A 14,619-nucleotide genomic window follows, 5' to 3' on the forward strand; every position below is an offset into this window, starting at 1 on the left:
TTTCTAAAAGTGGTATTTGCAAACACAGATTATTAAAATAAACTTTACTGAAAGATGTATTTTATTATTCTGAGTTTGATTTACAAGCCCTGGGCACACAAGGTGCACTGTACTAGGGGCTGACAGGTAAATCAAATAACCTAATCATGGAATCCAATCAGTATATCAATTTAACATAGGGAGCACTTGCATTGTGGCACTGATCAGCAGTGGCACAGTGCCCAAAGCATAAATCCAGCAAAAACATATCAAAACAGAGGAGGCAATCAGTCAAAAATGGAAAGGAGACTCACGCCAATGATGCCAGGTCTAACAACAACAATCTGATTTAATAGTTGAATGTGCATGACTTACTTAATATCTCCATATAAAGGTAAGAGCAAGAGAAACAAAAGTGTACTGCCATTCATTTTTAGAACATTATGAATAATGTAGGCCTAATTTGTTTCTTATAGCGGGTGGCGGCTGCTGAAAATGTCTGTATTGAATTGACTTGAACATTTAGAAGGTTGCGCTCAGCCCGAGACTCAGCAGTAGGCATGTGTGTATGACAGACATAGGTAGAAAAGGAGAATTTATTTATTTATTTATTTAAGGTTTTATATAGCGCGAACAAGATCCTTACAGATATCAGAGCGCTTCACAAAGACAGGGTAGGGGAATGAAACATAGGTAATGGGAGCAGTATAAAGGTCATTAACATGGTAGGATAATAATAACATACATAAAGCATATCAATATACAATCAGGTAGACAAGTAATATAAGACGGCACAAGTCATTGAACCCACTACAGAGGTGTTCAGGTACACATTGGGTGTGTGGATGGCTTATACCAATGTTTTAGTATAGAGAGAACACTGAGTGGGGGCAACGGGAGAGTGAACCAGTAGATCAACGTGTATCATATATTGGTCGGTAGTAAGGGAGTAGCGTAGTAGTGTCCCCATCAAGTAGAAGTATAGTGCCAAAGGACTAGGTGTACAGTGCTACAAAGCAATGCAGAGTCTCTGATTCAGCACCTATAAGGTTCAGGAGATCTTGGCCAGAAGGATGGTTTTCACCTCTTTCTTGAAGAGTGCAGTGGAGGAGATAAGCCTGGTTTCAGGAGGGAGCGCATTCCAAATCCTGGGTGCCATCCCTGAGAAGGAGCGCTTGTATGTTTTCTCTTTCCGGAATCTACGAGGTTTCAGGAGTAGATTTTTTGTACTTCTATTGGATCTCGAACCTCCTGATATAGACAGCTTTTGAGCGAGGTAGTTGGGTGCATTGTGGTGCACGGCCGCGTGTGTCATAACTGCAATTTTTAGCTGTATTCTGGCTTCAAAAGGCAGCCATTTTAGAGATTTTAAGTCTGGGGATATATGCGAATGTTTTCTTGATCCAGTAATGAGTCTCGCGGCAGCGTTCAGGGAGGCTCTTAAGGGTGCTGTTGTGGATAGCGGGAGTCCGCTGAGGGCCACAATTCCGTAGTCTATTCGAGGGATGACTAAAGCTTGTACAGCAGTTTGGAAGTCTTCGGCAGGGAGGAAGGGTTTAATTTTCCTCAGTGTGTTGATTTGGAAATTAGCTGCTTTTGTGGCTTTGCTAACGTGTTGCTGCATGTTGAGCTTGGCGTCGAGTGTGATGCCTAGGGATTTCGCCGAATCCACGATGGTAGGTTGGACATTGAGTGCTGTTAGGTTATTGAGCCAGGTTTGGGTGGTGGCAATTTTCGCCGGGGGTGAGATGAGTAGGAACTCAGTTTTCAGAGCATTTAGTTTGAGGTGATTATCGGCCAGCCAGGATTGAGTGTTAATAAGCGTGGAATTCAGATGTTTGATATCTTCCGGGGATTGTAGCTTTAGGTAAAGTTGTGTGTCGTCGGCGTACATATGGAATTGGACATTGGAGGCTTGGAGCAAGGTGGCGAGCGGTTCCTTGACGAGGTTGAACAGTGTGGGGGAGAGGGAGGATCTTTGTGGAACACCTAGATCTGCAGGCACAGGTGTAGATAGCACATTGTCGATCTTGAACTTCTGAGACCGGTTGTGAAGGAAGGACGAGAACCATTTGAGAACAGTTCCCGAAAGACCCATTCTAGTGCTTAGCAGCTCCAGCAAGTTCTCATGTTTGACCGTGTCAAAAGCTGACGAGAGGTCAAGAAGGATGAGGAGGCAGGACTCATTGCGATCAAGAATTTGGAGGGCGTCATCAATTATGTGAGTCATAGCTGTTTCCGTGCTATGTTTCGCTCGGAAGCCTGATTGATGAGGGTTGAGGAGGTCAAATTGGTCAATGTGTTTTGTTAGTTGGAGTTGGACACATTTCTCCAGCAGTTTGGCCAGGGTGGGGATATTGGTGATGGGCCGGTAATTGTTTAGGTCAGACGGATCAGCTGTAGGTTTCTTGAGTATAGGCGTGACTTGCCCCACCTTGAGGGAGTCTGGAATGAGGCCTTGTTGCAAGGAGGTGTTGATGATTTTGGTCCAGAGAGGGAGGAGCAAGGGGATGAAGTCTTTTACAGCATTAGCAGGTAGAGGGTCTGTGAGGTGATTAGAGGGCTTCAAGGTGCAGAGCAGTTTGTGTACTGCTTCTTCCGAGTAGGTATCGAAGTGCAGCCAAGATGCCTTGTTTTTAGGTTGAGTGTTAGCCATTCTGGTGTGGTTGGGGAATCGGCTTACATCCATGATGAGGTCATTTCTTATGTTGTCAATCTTTAGCTTGAAGAAAGCAGAGAAGGCTTCACAGTGTGGGGTGTCGCTTGTTGTGCTGTTTGATTGTAAGGGTTGTGTCTTTGTTTGGGTCTTGATTAGTTCGAACAGCTTTCTTGGCCTGTTTTTTGCTTGGTCCAACTGGCGGCTAAAGAAGTCTGACTTTGTGCGCTTTATTTTCCTGAAGTAGGCATTTCTCTTGTTCTTGAGCCTTTTGAGGTGCAGTGCTGAAGGGTCCGATCTCCAGGTGCGCTCTGCCATTCGCATAGTACGCCTGTCGTCATTGAGACTCTCTTCAGTTTCAGTGGGGCGACTTCATTGACTATTGTGTTCATAGAGTCAAGGTAGTGGTCGGTCAGTGATTGAACATCCGAGGCACCTGAAGGGGGAAGGAGGAGATTGCTGATGTGGGGAGGGAGGGTAGAGGCGTTAAGATTCTTCATGTCCCTTTTCCATGTTTTGTATTTGATTGGTTGAGCCGGGTTAAGCTTAACTTTTTCATTGATAAAGAAGGTGATAATGTGGTGATCTGACCAGTCGCAGGGTCGAATCGCCTCCAGTTGTGTAGAGTTCTCTTTGGCAATGATGAGATCGAGTATCGAGTATCGAGCCTTTGTCGTGTGTTGGTCTATCGCATATTTGGGTGAGGTCAAGCGCATTAAGGAAAGTTTTGAGACTATTCAGGGCAGGGTAGAGAGGGCAGGGCAGGGCAGGGCAGAGAGAATGCCAGGTGAACTACACGAGTAAGCAAACTCTGCAAAAGCCCTTTGCACAACCTTATCAGGTGCAAATGTAATTTGCAAGATATCTGGTTTACTTATTTAAAAAAGGGGCATAACTATGACACAGAGCTTTTCTGTACCTTCAGACATGCTGCACAGCATCCGGGCTGCTGTGCAACATGGCTAAAAAACATTGACAAAGATAATAGCTCTCTATCTGGGAAAGAGAAATTGGCTTTGTTAATGCTTTTTACGAATTCAGCAAGTACATGCGCACCCTGAAGAAAAACTGTATCGTTTTATTAAAAGTACAAGCACAGTTGAAATAAAACAAAGGCAGCACAAGTCATTTTTTATTAGACGTGGGGTTCCCCGGGGAGCTAGACACATATCCGTAGATGAAAGATTATTATTATTATTATTAAATTGAATTTGTAGGGTGCGCAGCTACCCCAAAGGGTTTCCCGGCACCGTCCCGGTAGGAAAGCTAAGATCAGGCAAAGGGGGAATCTAAGATAAGATAAGCTGCTGTTATGATTTGGAAGAAGCCATTACCTCCTCCGCCACCCCCCTCCCTACCTCCCTCCTTCCCTATCTATATACACACACACACCCCACCCCACCCCCACACCTCCTGCGATTCAACCCATCTGATTTATGATTCGGATGAGCTTCATAGGAGTGTAGTGCATGGAAGGGTTGGAGCCTGGGTGTCAGTGAGCTGCATCAATAAGATGCTAAACTAAATGTACATTTTAATCTAGGGCATTTTACCCCCTTCCATGTTATGTCAGGTGATGTCACCCTGCCCCAAAGTGAAACACGTGTTGATATTTCTATTGTTACCAGCATCATTTGAGGTAAGTTTTTGTCACAGAGTCGGTTCAGGCGTGAAGCAAAAAACAGTCCCCATGATCTCTGGTGCAATGGCTCCTCTTTGGCTTTGTGGTGGAGACAAGCACATAGTGGATTCTTGTAGTAAGAAAGTCCTGCTGTCAAGGCCGACCTGGAAGTGCAAACCACTTGGGCGCCACTGAAATCTAGACACTACAAGCATCACAGGTGGGAAGAGCGAACTCTGCAGATGTAGCCCCTTCCTTCTTACTCAATTAAACCAAGCCCAAAAGAAACTGTAGTCATCATAAAATCTATTGAGGACCCTCTTTTAGGCGCACATTTGTGTATCTCCACTTTCTGTTTCAGTATTACCAGTGTATAACCATAAACGCAGATCAAAGTTCCTATTGTGTTAAACAGATGAAACTTTGTTGAGTACATTGCTGTATATCATAAACGTTCCCCATTCTCTTTCTACATTTCTTGCCCTCTTTGCCTTTTCTCTCCATCTTTTCCCTATCACTCCCTTCTTCTCGTTGCCTTTCGTCTCATTCACTTTCCCTGTCCATATCACTCCCCCGCTTTCTTTCTCCATATTGCTCTCTCCATCTCTCACACTTTTCAGTTTCGCTACCTCCCATTTGCCTTCTTTTCACTTCCATTTTGTCACTTTTTCCCGTTGTCTCTTGTTTTCTTTAAAATGTACGCGTTTCCTTGCTGCCTCTCTCTCAACTCCTCTTTGTCTCTCTCTCCTTTTCTCCCTTTTATTATCTACCTTTCTGTTCTTGTCACAATAATTTCCTTCCTCCCTGATTAAATCTTTCTCTCACACCCAGTCAAACTCGGTTTAACAATGAACTCCTAACCAGTTAATGTGTCTCTTAAATTAGTCCGTAGCAAAGGGGTGTTTTTTTTTCTTTCAATTTTATCCACGTCACATAACATTACGTAATCTGCGCAGGGTGGCTAAAAAACACCGGCAAAGCCATAGGTCAAAAAGATGTGACCTAATGGCATGGGCAATGCTTTTTTAGGTCGATGCCTGCGATGGCTGCGCGTGCGCATTCTCGCTTGTTTAGGTCAAAGCCTGCGACAGCTGCGCATGCGCAGTCTCACTTGCGAGATCTAATGAGATTGAGGGAGATTCACTAGTGGGCTTTAAGCCCCGCCCCTCTTTTCCATTAGGCGGCGCCCCCATTCTTGCTAAACGGTGGACGGCCATTGGGAATGAGCTTGCGGTGACGTTTCTCTTTTTTGTCTCCCACTTGGACGGACTGACTTGACTTCCTGCTGGCGTAAAAGCTTTGTTATCTTTATGGGGCGAAACACATGGCCCCATAAAGCTAACAAACTTGGCCATGCCATCCAGGTGGGACGGCAGAAAAAGAGAAAATGAGTCACCAAAGCGAGCGCTGGTTGGTTAAGAGGGTAAGTTGCCATCAAGATTTATATATTGATCTATATTTCTTCATTTGCTTCCTATCTATTCTTTGAGTGTAGCTACAATGTATTCCTCTCGTGTTCAAGAGCCCCTTTCTCTTATCTTTCCCTCTCTAGCTGTCTCTTTTACCTCTGTCTGTTGCTTTTATTTTTTCGTAGTAGTAGAGAGTGAGTTAGGCACTGTGGAACGGGGGTACCTATGACACTACTTGGTGTGCAGTGCAGGCAGGTCCACCCTTTCATTTATGTGCTCTTTCGTGTAATTCCTGGTCTCCGCCCAGACTTCTGATCTGGTGCTCCGGGACCACTGCTGGAGAGTGCACTCACAAGCAGTGCAGTTTGCGAGCACACGTTACTCCCAGTAGCAGGCGTTTTGTGCCTGCAGCTGGCCTGTCAGGCAGGAATGTGTCAGGGACAGAATGGCTGGCGCTGAAAGGTCGCTTTCAACCGAGGTGAACCGGATACCGTAATTCAGGGCACAAGTCCTAAATAAAGATGTGGGGGGACGCTCAAAGACAGGAAGTGACGTCACGAAAGGTAAAAAAAAACAGAAGTGGGGGGACGCTCAAAGACATGAAGTGACGTTACGACAGAAAGTGATGTCACGAAAGGTAAACAACATAGACTTCTATCGATGGAAACGAAAATACTCATAGGGAATGCTGCAATTCCCCTCCTAAGGGAAACCAAGTTGCTCCAAGAAAGACGAGAAGTTCGCTTCATTGGCAAACTCTGTAAAGCGTTGCTAATGTCTAATGCAACGCTGGGTCAAAGTAGTGTTAATTAAGGGGATGGGGGGTGTTGGAAATGGTTCTAAAGGAATTTAGAAATGGAGTGAACGTATGCACGAAGTACGTCAAGGTTGGGAGATCGACGGGGCGGCCGGTCCGGTGAGTAACGCCATCATTGTCCACTCCAGCTTTTGGGCAGGGGGGACGGCGTCCAACCGGAAAAATAAGTTAAAATAAGTGGGGAGACGCCGTCCACCCGCGTGGTACCCCGACTCAAGCCCTGCCGTAATTACTCCGGTAGTGAGGAACGGAGCACAATAGACTCACACACAGGGAGACACTGCAATCTACCGCAATTCCGGTTTGCAGCCCGGCACCGGCACGCGGCCTTCACAGTGAGCGGGCTATCCTGGCTGACTCTACTTCTCTCGAGTCGGATGTGTTCATTCAGAGGCCGCGGGGGGGTGGGGTGGGGGGTGATATAGTAAACACAGCTGAGTGACCTACAGGCGACAAAGCTGCCCGTGAACAAGCCAGCCCAGAGCCTCAGCCTTCATCCTCAAACTGAACTCCCCTCTCCGGGCATCAGGATGTAACGTCCCCTGCAGTGCCGGGTATCTGACTGGACTGGGTACTAGTCATTAGACACCACACAGTGATGATCCCACCGTCAGGCTGTGAGTCACAGCGCGGCGTGGGAAATGATCACCATTACGAATTATACAGTTGTAGCACGGGTCTGCAGTTGCGTATGAGCCTGCGAGCACTGCATTAACTTACACAGTGCGAGCCCCAAAGCTTGCAGGAGCACAGTGCATACCACTGGTGGCGCACTGCCTTTCGCTGACTTGACCCAGTGACCCCTGTCACGGAATACAGTGAGACGGACAGACCATAGATACGTGCGCATATGAAGTCACTAACTCAGGGATGCATACACTGGCAGGAGCAATGGGAGCCCGAGCTCTCCCTCCAAGGACAAAAGAGCAGCCAGGACCTCCGGCACCAGGTGGCCGGCGATTAAGCAGCGAGGGGCAAGCATGCAGCAGATGGTGATGTGTGGAGACCCCTGGCCTCGCTTCTGCCGGTACTTGATGAAACAGTCCTGCCTGTTATGTTATGTTATGTTATGTTAGTCTGAATTTGTAAGCGCGCGTTCACCGAATGGTTTTTTGGCGCTGTGTGTGCCGCTGGGGAACCCGTCCTGGCTTTCCCTGTGGGATGGTCCCTGTTTGGGCATCCCCAAGGTGAAGCCAGGCATCCCCGGCAGCGAGGGGGCCGTTGTGGAGATTAAGCAAGCTATTGCCCAGAGTTGCAGCGTGGGACCCATGGTTAGAGAGGCACCGAAGGCGAGATTTATCGAGCCCGCTGACATTGGTTCCGTACCCTGCCGCATCGGGAATTGAACCCTGGTCCCGGGCCGACCTCTGCTTCTGGCTCTGCCGCCTCTAACCGGTGAGCCACACTTCTCCCTGTGAATGTAAACAGCGAGCGCAAGCATATTAAAGTGTCCTGCTGCAGGTGAAACTCGGGGTGGCGGCGCAAAAGTTCGCTGTCCTGCCGGGTGGATAATCTGAGCACCTCACCCGGCTCTCCGGCCGGTCCCCAGCCTGCACTATGAAAGTTTAAGTTGTTTCACAATGGCTCAGAAGCTGCGGCTCAGACGCTCCCTTCTCCCAAAATGGATTAGCATAAAAGCCACACACGTTGAATACATAATCCCCGGGGAGGTGGTGTTCCCTGGGCAGCAAGGCCCCACAGCCCCCACTATTATTGATTTGGCAATGCCCCCGTGACGTGCCCCACCCGGGGGGCCTAATTTAAATGAAGCAAGGGATCCCACGCTTCATTTTTTTAAATAATTTTGGCAGGATTTGCGACCCCAAGGCGATTTCCGCCGAAATTATTTAAAAAACAAAAAATTGTGGGGCCCTGGGAGGTCCTTGCTCGTTTGCTGTTTGGACCCAGCCATATACAAATCAGACCCTGTTCCTCCAGTTAGAGTTGGACTGTTGCCATCAGGAGCAGGGCCAAGACTGATTTGCATATACCTGGGTCCAAACTGGGGTGGCATGATGAACAAAAGAACAATAGATTAAACCAAGATCCTTGTGACTGAGGGTGAATGTTTGCATTGTGCAGCATTCTGTCCATCATTTGCTCCTTTTAATTGCATGGGTAGAATAGTCATTCTCCATGCTCCAAACGCTACAGTGAATTTAAAAAGAACAGATCTACGTTTATCCATCCCTAGTTTGCTGCATTTCAGTGCCACCTAATAGCCACTAGAAAAACAGCAGCAGAAATGTGGAAGATTTAACATCCATCTTCAAATAAAAGAAGACTACTATAAATGAGCATTGGCAATCACAATCTGTCTTGGTTGTGTAAATAGGTAAGCACGACCTTTTGGCGTTCCCAATGCTTGTTTTTCACAGCCAGCACGCAAACACTGGGCAGGCCGTTTTTTTCAAATTTTATTTATGAATTTTCGCAGTGAATCCTCATTGCACCTACTGTCAAAACAGAATGGTGAACCCCAAAGCTCTACATAATGAAACATGGAAGTTCCTCTGCTAGCTCGGTGAGAACAGCACCTCACCCCCCACCCCACTTGGGAGAAGGCTTGGGAAATTATGCAGACTTGCACATATAGGCAGTGGGTAGATCGCTCAGTGGGTTATTGCTTTCCTGATGGAGTTTATTTTATTATTTGGCGTTCAAAAGTAAAAATCTTTCTAATATAGCACATTCAGCCATCAAATGCCATCAAAGTGCTATATGCAAATGTAAAGCCATATTTCTAGAACCTTATTAATTTTTTCTTTTTTATTGTTTTCCCCCGCCCTCCCCCTCCCCTCACAAGATCACTTGGACAGAATTAGTACATCTGTCTCTGTATCCAACAGCATAAGATCAAGCCAATACCTGTGCAGAGTCTTTATTAGGCAGTTGTATACTCCATGCGTGTGCACAGCAGGTGCACGGTTTATGGGAATCACCGTCGCTTGCCACAAGATTAAAAATCTATGTATTCCTCAAACTCCAATCACCAAGATGTTGAACTGACAAAGCACAGACCAACGCAGACATGTAAATCCATATGGATGTGGATGAAAAATGCCTTGAAAAGAATTGAAGAGGGAATAGTATGTCCTTGATCGTGCTTTTCATGTGGCAGTGAAGCACAAATAACCATCACACTCTTGTGTGGTGCATGTTAGTACCATTCACTGAGACTGACAAAACAAACTGTAAAACCACACCGTTCCTGTGTAGTACCCATGAAGTCCTGTCACAGTTGCAGTGCATAAATCACATCTGTTCCATCACTGCACGCAGCTTGTTGTGACTACTTATCGGAGAAAGAGGCAGCACGTAAAATGTATCACCAGATACCTTTTCCTAGAAGTCACAGAGGTCCTTGTAGATCGATGTGGCTGGAACACCAGGTGTGGCTGTAGTGTAACTACACCTCCAACTCACTTCACTTAAACCTTTTTGTAGTTTCCTAGGAGTATATCCAGGCTGTAGTTTCAGTTGCTAATGACATTGGTCGGTGGGGCTGTCTGTTGACAAGGACACCGGTGGGGCTGGCTTGCCTGGAACTCCGTTCTGCTTCATGTAGTTGCTTTAGTTTCTTCCATTTTCGCTAGTTTCTTCTATTTTCGCTGCTTTAGTTTCATGTAGTTCATTTGTTTCTGTACTATCCTTGTGCATTCGGGTCCAGGTCTGTTCGCCACCAAAATAATGGTGTACCCTGTACATAGACACTGGTAGCCTTGTAATATTTTGTAAGTCTTCTTGTTTGGTTACATGTCAAGGTAGCATTAATCATAGTCCAGCCAGCTCTGGTCAGGTACAAGCCATGTACCAGCCCCTCCAGGAGCAGCCTGCCTAGCTGCTCAGCCCATCTCTGTCACCACTCATCCACTCAGGCACCCAGGCATTCCATTCATTACAGTCACACCAACATTCTGTTACCACCTCTCACTCTGGCTGAGCAGCTAGGAGGATCTAGGCTAATTACATGTAAATGTAATACTGAGGATATAACCCACTCCATGAATCTCCTTCATTGTACGGGCAGTACAGTTTCACCAGGTCTTTTCTACTCCCCTCAAGTGTGAAGGTTTCCCCACTAGCACTGGAATTCACACTCAGGCAACTCCCTGTTGTGTAGATGGATGAGTGTCTGTCATTGAATGCCTTTGGATATAACACTATAGCGACTCAGAAGCTTATTATAATATTCCATTTAATGTGCAGTGGGTGGATACTGAGAAGAGGCATTTATTTAAAACTTCCTTTCGGTAAAGTTGCTAGTCAAACAATTGTGAAATTGTTAAAGCTCAAGTACTTTTACTTTATCAAATGTCCTTGTTGTTCTGTCTTTAGATCAGTCTGTAATTAGATTAGTCTACAGGCAGAGGTTGCTTCTGGTGAGAGGCAGAGCATTACACAACCACACAGCACCATAAAATACACATACATATATGTACTGAAAGTGGTTTCGGGTCGCTTCTTTATGCCATTGGCTACTGTGGTTCAATTGGCGTTATCCATTGGCTAACAGGGCTGTCCATCAGAGCTCGTATCAGCCCTAGGAATCTCATGGACGATAATATTCCAAAAGTAGGCCACAAATACAACCTGCCATTAGTTCTTTATTAGTATTCTTATTTTTAAATCAAGAGGGGCCTTTCTGCACGCTGTAGGCACTTACCCACCTGGTCTGCTTCCTTCCCCGTCCTGCTGTCCTTTTTGCACAACAAATTGTGTTGGTTTTTTTCAAGGGCTCAGCAGCTGTATAGTACTGCCTATCTGCACACTTCACTTTTATGTGCTTTAATGCACTTTATTTTTCATTTTCAGTGTATTGTTTCAAAGGCCATTGACGGTGTTGTAACAGTAAAGTAAAAAAAAAAAAACGGTAGCTGAGCTTTGCAGCACATTGTCAAGCATGTGCACACATAGTTGCCATCTTAGTCTACAGTTACACACATGCGTAATAGTCAGGTGGCAATGTAAGTAAAGTATTAATGCAAAGTAGCATTGGCAAAGACAATAGGTTGGCACTTGCCTGCTAAAGGCATGGCCTATTGGCTTTTTCAGTGTTCTGTAAACTTTCTACAGTTGTCCTTGGGACTCGTTGGACCTGCTGCCATATTATTTTTTACAAAATGTCTCAATAGACTTAAAGAACAGAACATATTGGTCAAGGAGTTACCAAAATTAACTAATCTAAACAACGAAGTGTAACAAGTTGAAATTGGTCAGAATGTTCTCCATTGTATCCATTCAGGTGCAAAGAAACTGCCTTCTCCAGGTACCTTTACCACTTGAAAAGGTCTTCTTCTTGCGCATTTCCAACCTCATAGTAACCTGAGCATTAGTCCTGGGAGGTCTAACAGCCCTCCAGGACAACCGCACTCTTCAGTATTAATTAAGGCATGGTCTGGGGTTACATACTACTGAAGCTTCTGGCCCTCTGCGCTATGAATTCCTTGTGCGGATTGTGGAGCTCAGCAGGGTGATGGCTTTCACGTCTCTAGTTTCTGCAGCTAGGGAGAAAGAAAAAGAGTTTACATTGCACTAATGCACCGGGAGGGCGCCTAAACTAGATATAGGGTCTAACACTCCAGGCCTGTGTTACACTCTGATGTGCAAGCTGTAAAGACCTGTGCAACACTGAACCGCCTCGGATTGCAGCGGCGATCCCATGCCTCTAGTACTGGTTGGGCTCTTGTTCTTCATGGCAAATGTTGCTCAGGATCTGCAGCATGGAAGGCTGGTCTCCACCTTTCGTACTTTGTTACTCCGATGTAGAAAGACGCAAAGATCCGTGGCAATGAGTTCCCCATACCACAGGTGCTCCTCTTGGCAGGATCCCATATGTCACTAAATTAAGACGATCTGCAGAAATCTTCTCCATAGTACGACCTATTATGGACTCTTTCTAACAGTTGATACTTGCAGCCACCACAAGTTCATTTCTCAATATTCTATTCACCACCATATACCAGGCTTGGCATCGAACTGTGCAGTCTTAAAACCCCTTCAGAGCCTACAGTTAAATCCCCCTGACACAGTTAAAGACTGTTACAAGGCAAATGAACCCTTTGTTGGTTGAATTGTGTGCTGTTTCATATATACTTACCTTAATAATGCAGAGAAAAAGGTAGGAAATGGTAATGTTTTTTAATAGAATGTTGTGGTGTGCTCCACTGCCTAGTAAGGAATAGACAGGATGGTTGGATGAGTGGAGTGTTGATTGCAGTGTTTGAGTATTTGTATTGTTATTCCTTGCCAGAGTCCATGCTTTAACACTGTGGCTGAGGTTATTTAACAAGAGGCACATTTCAAAAGTCTATGTTTTGTTCTAGGTGCAGGTGTACCTCTAAAATGGCAAACATGGACACCCGACTCTTCGAAGAAAAGGAGCATGCCTCTCTTTACCAGAAATATCGGTTCTCTCTGCCTCCGGAGATGCTGAAGCTGGTCCTGTCTTACCTGGAAGAAAAGGTGAAAAGGGGGAACCTAGCCCCAAGTTGTCTTTGTTTGAATGGCCTCACAGTACCATGAGCTCAACACAAAAACCATGCTGAAGTTTTATGGTATTGACTGCTTTATCCCCCCATGATTCCAATTTAGAGAGACTTTTATATTTGAAAATTAATCTGTGCTAATGTCTAAACGTGGAGTGTGCACAGAGAGAGGCTAAGGTGGGCTGGCGTTAAATAAAGGACTTTGGTGTTCAGTGTTTTACACTAGATGTGGCTGTTCTTTCTCTGGAACACTTCAGCTCTGGAGCTTATATTAATCCCACGCCCATAGGTTCTCTTCCACCAGTAAAATTAGTATGCATGGTGCTGGTGACTATAAATGTCATAGTGCCATCAAATGCTAAAATGTATCTAACACATTTCCCCCACATTTTCTCCAATATCCAGTGAATGGTCACTGAATGTTTCTATTGGAGTGATTATCCAGTATCAGGGCAAATGGTAGGTCACAGCTGCATTGGTGGACGACTACTTCCTCTTGGCTCTCTGCCAACACTGACTAGGAATGAGATGTTGGTGTTGAAACTATGTCAATGTTTCCATTTCCAACTTCCTCGTAGTTGTGTATGCCGACACTCGCAGTACCAAGCCTAAGGATTTATATTCAGAGGTTCTTCAAATGTTCTTTATTTACTACTATTGGAGACTCTTTTTTTAGGTCGAGCCTCAACAGCGCTTGCGCTGTAGGTGATCTGTTGTATTACTTTGTGGAGTGATGGGGTATTGGCTAGGCTGCGTGCGTGCCTTCATCTTGTTTCCTTTTGCATTCTATTTCATTTTAACTCTCAGTTGCTGTAGTTTTCCTGAATAGACACAGGAGGGCAGCAGTGCACTGTATATACTAACCCTTGTCCTATGTATTTCACATTGCTAGTTCTGATGTGATCGATTTTATGCATGAAACATGCTTTAAAGAACAAAGTTATCATTCTGTATTAAAAATGCGCTACATCGACCTTAATACACCCCGACCAATCAGGCTTCATGCAACAGCAATGAATCTGTGATGGCTATACGGGGTGTTGGCTAGGTTACCTACCATACAGGAGGAGGCAGTCATCCTCTCCCTAGACGCTAGTATGGCCTTCGACCGGGTCGAATGGCCTTTTCTTTTCGCAGTCCTGCGGCACCTGGGCTTCGGGCCCAACTTTTGTGCATGGACCAGGTTGCTATACACGAAACATCTTGCACAGGTGGTGGTCAATGGGCGACTGTCAGAGGAGTTCCCCTTAGGGAGTGGCACCAGACAGGGGTGTCCCTTGTCACCGCTACTTTTCGCTCTGGTGCTGGAGCCTCTGGCGGCATGGATCAGGTGGGACCCGGCAATAATGGGATTGCGCTGGACGGAGGGATGGGAGGACAGAATATCCCTCTATGCCGACGATATCCTGCTCTATATGGCGAACCCCCGAAAATCCATTATTTGTTTGCTAGATATCTGCAACATATACGGCTTCAGGCTACACGATAAATTGGACAAAGTCAGTGCTCTAAGGTCCCCCCCGCATCTCCCCCCCCGGGAATAGAAATATCTCTGGCAACGGAAGGATTTAGATATCTCGGTATATACATCACACCACACCCCACACAATTTTATGAATATAATCTCCTGCCCCCACTGAAGAGACCAC

At 45.8% G+C, this 14,619-nt stretch overlaps 1 protein-coding gene across 2 annotated transcripts in view; it reads left to right on the top strand.

Annotated features, from left to right (window-relative positions):
* Positions 1 to 14,619, top strand: part of LOC144770659 (putative methyltransferase DDB_G0268948) — a 241,386-nt gene that overhangs the window by 42,441 nt on the left and 184,326 nt on the right. The window contains exon 2 of one of the 2 annotated variants that reach the window (XM_078655368.1): positions 12,809 to 12,947. In XM_078655368.1, coding sequence (XP_078511494.1) covers positions 12,828 to 12,947 — 120 coding nt within the window. In that variant the 5' untranslated portion in view covers positions 12,809 to 12,827. The remainder of the gene's footprint in view (positions 1 to 12,808; positions 12,948 to 14,619) is intronic. The other variant, XM_078655369.1, reaches the window with a different exon arrangement.

This window comes from Lissotriton helveticus, chromosome 7, assembly GCF_964261635.1.
Source record: "Lissotriton helveticus chromosome 7, aLisHel1.1, whole genome shotgun sequence".
In the NCBI taxonomy this organism is placed as follows: domain Eukaryota; kingdom Metazoa; phylum Chordata; class Amphibia; order Caudata; family Salamandridae; genus Lissotriton; species Lissotriton helveticus.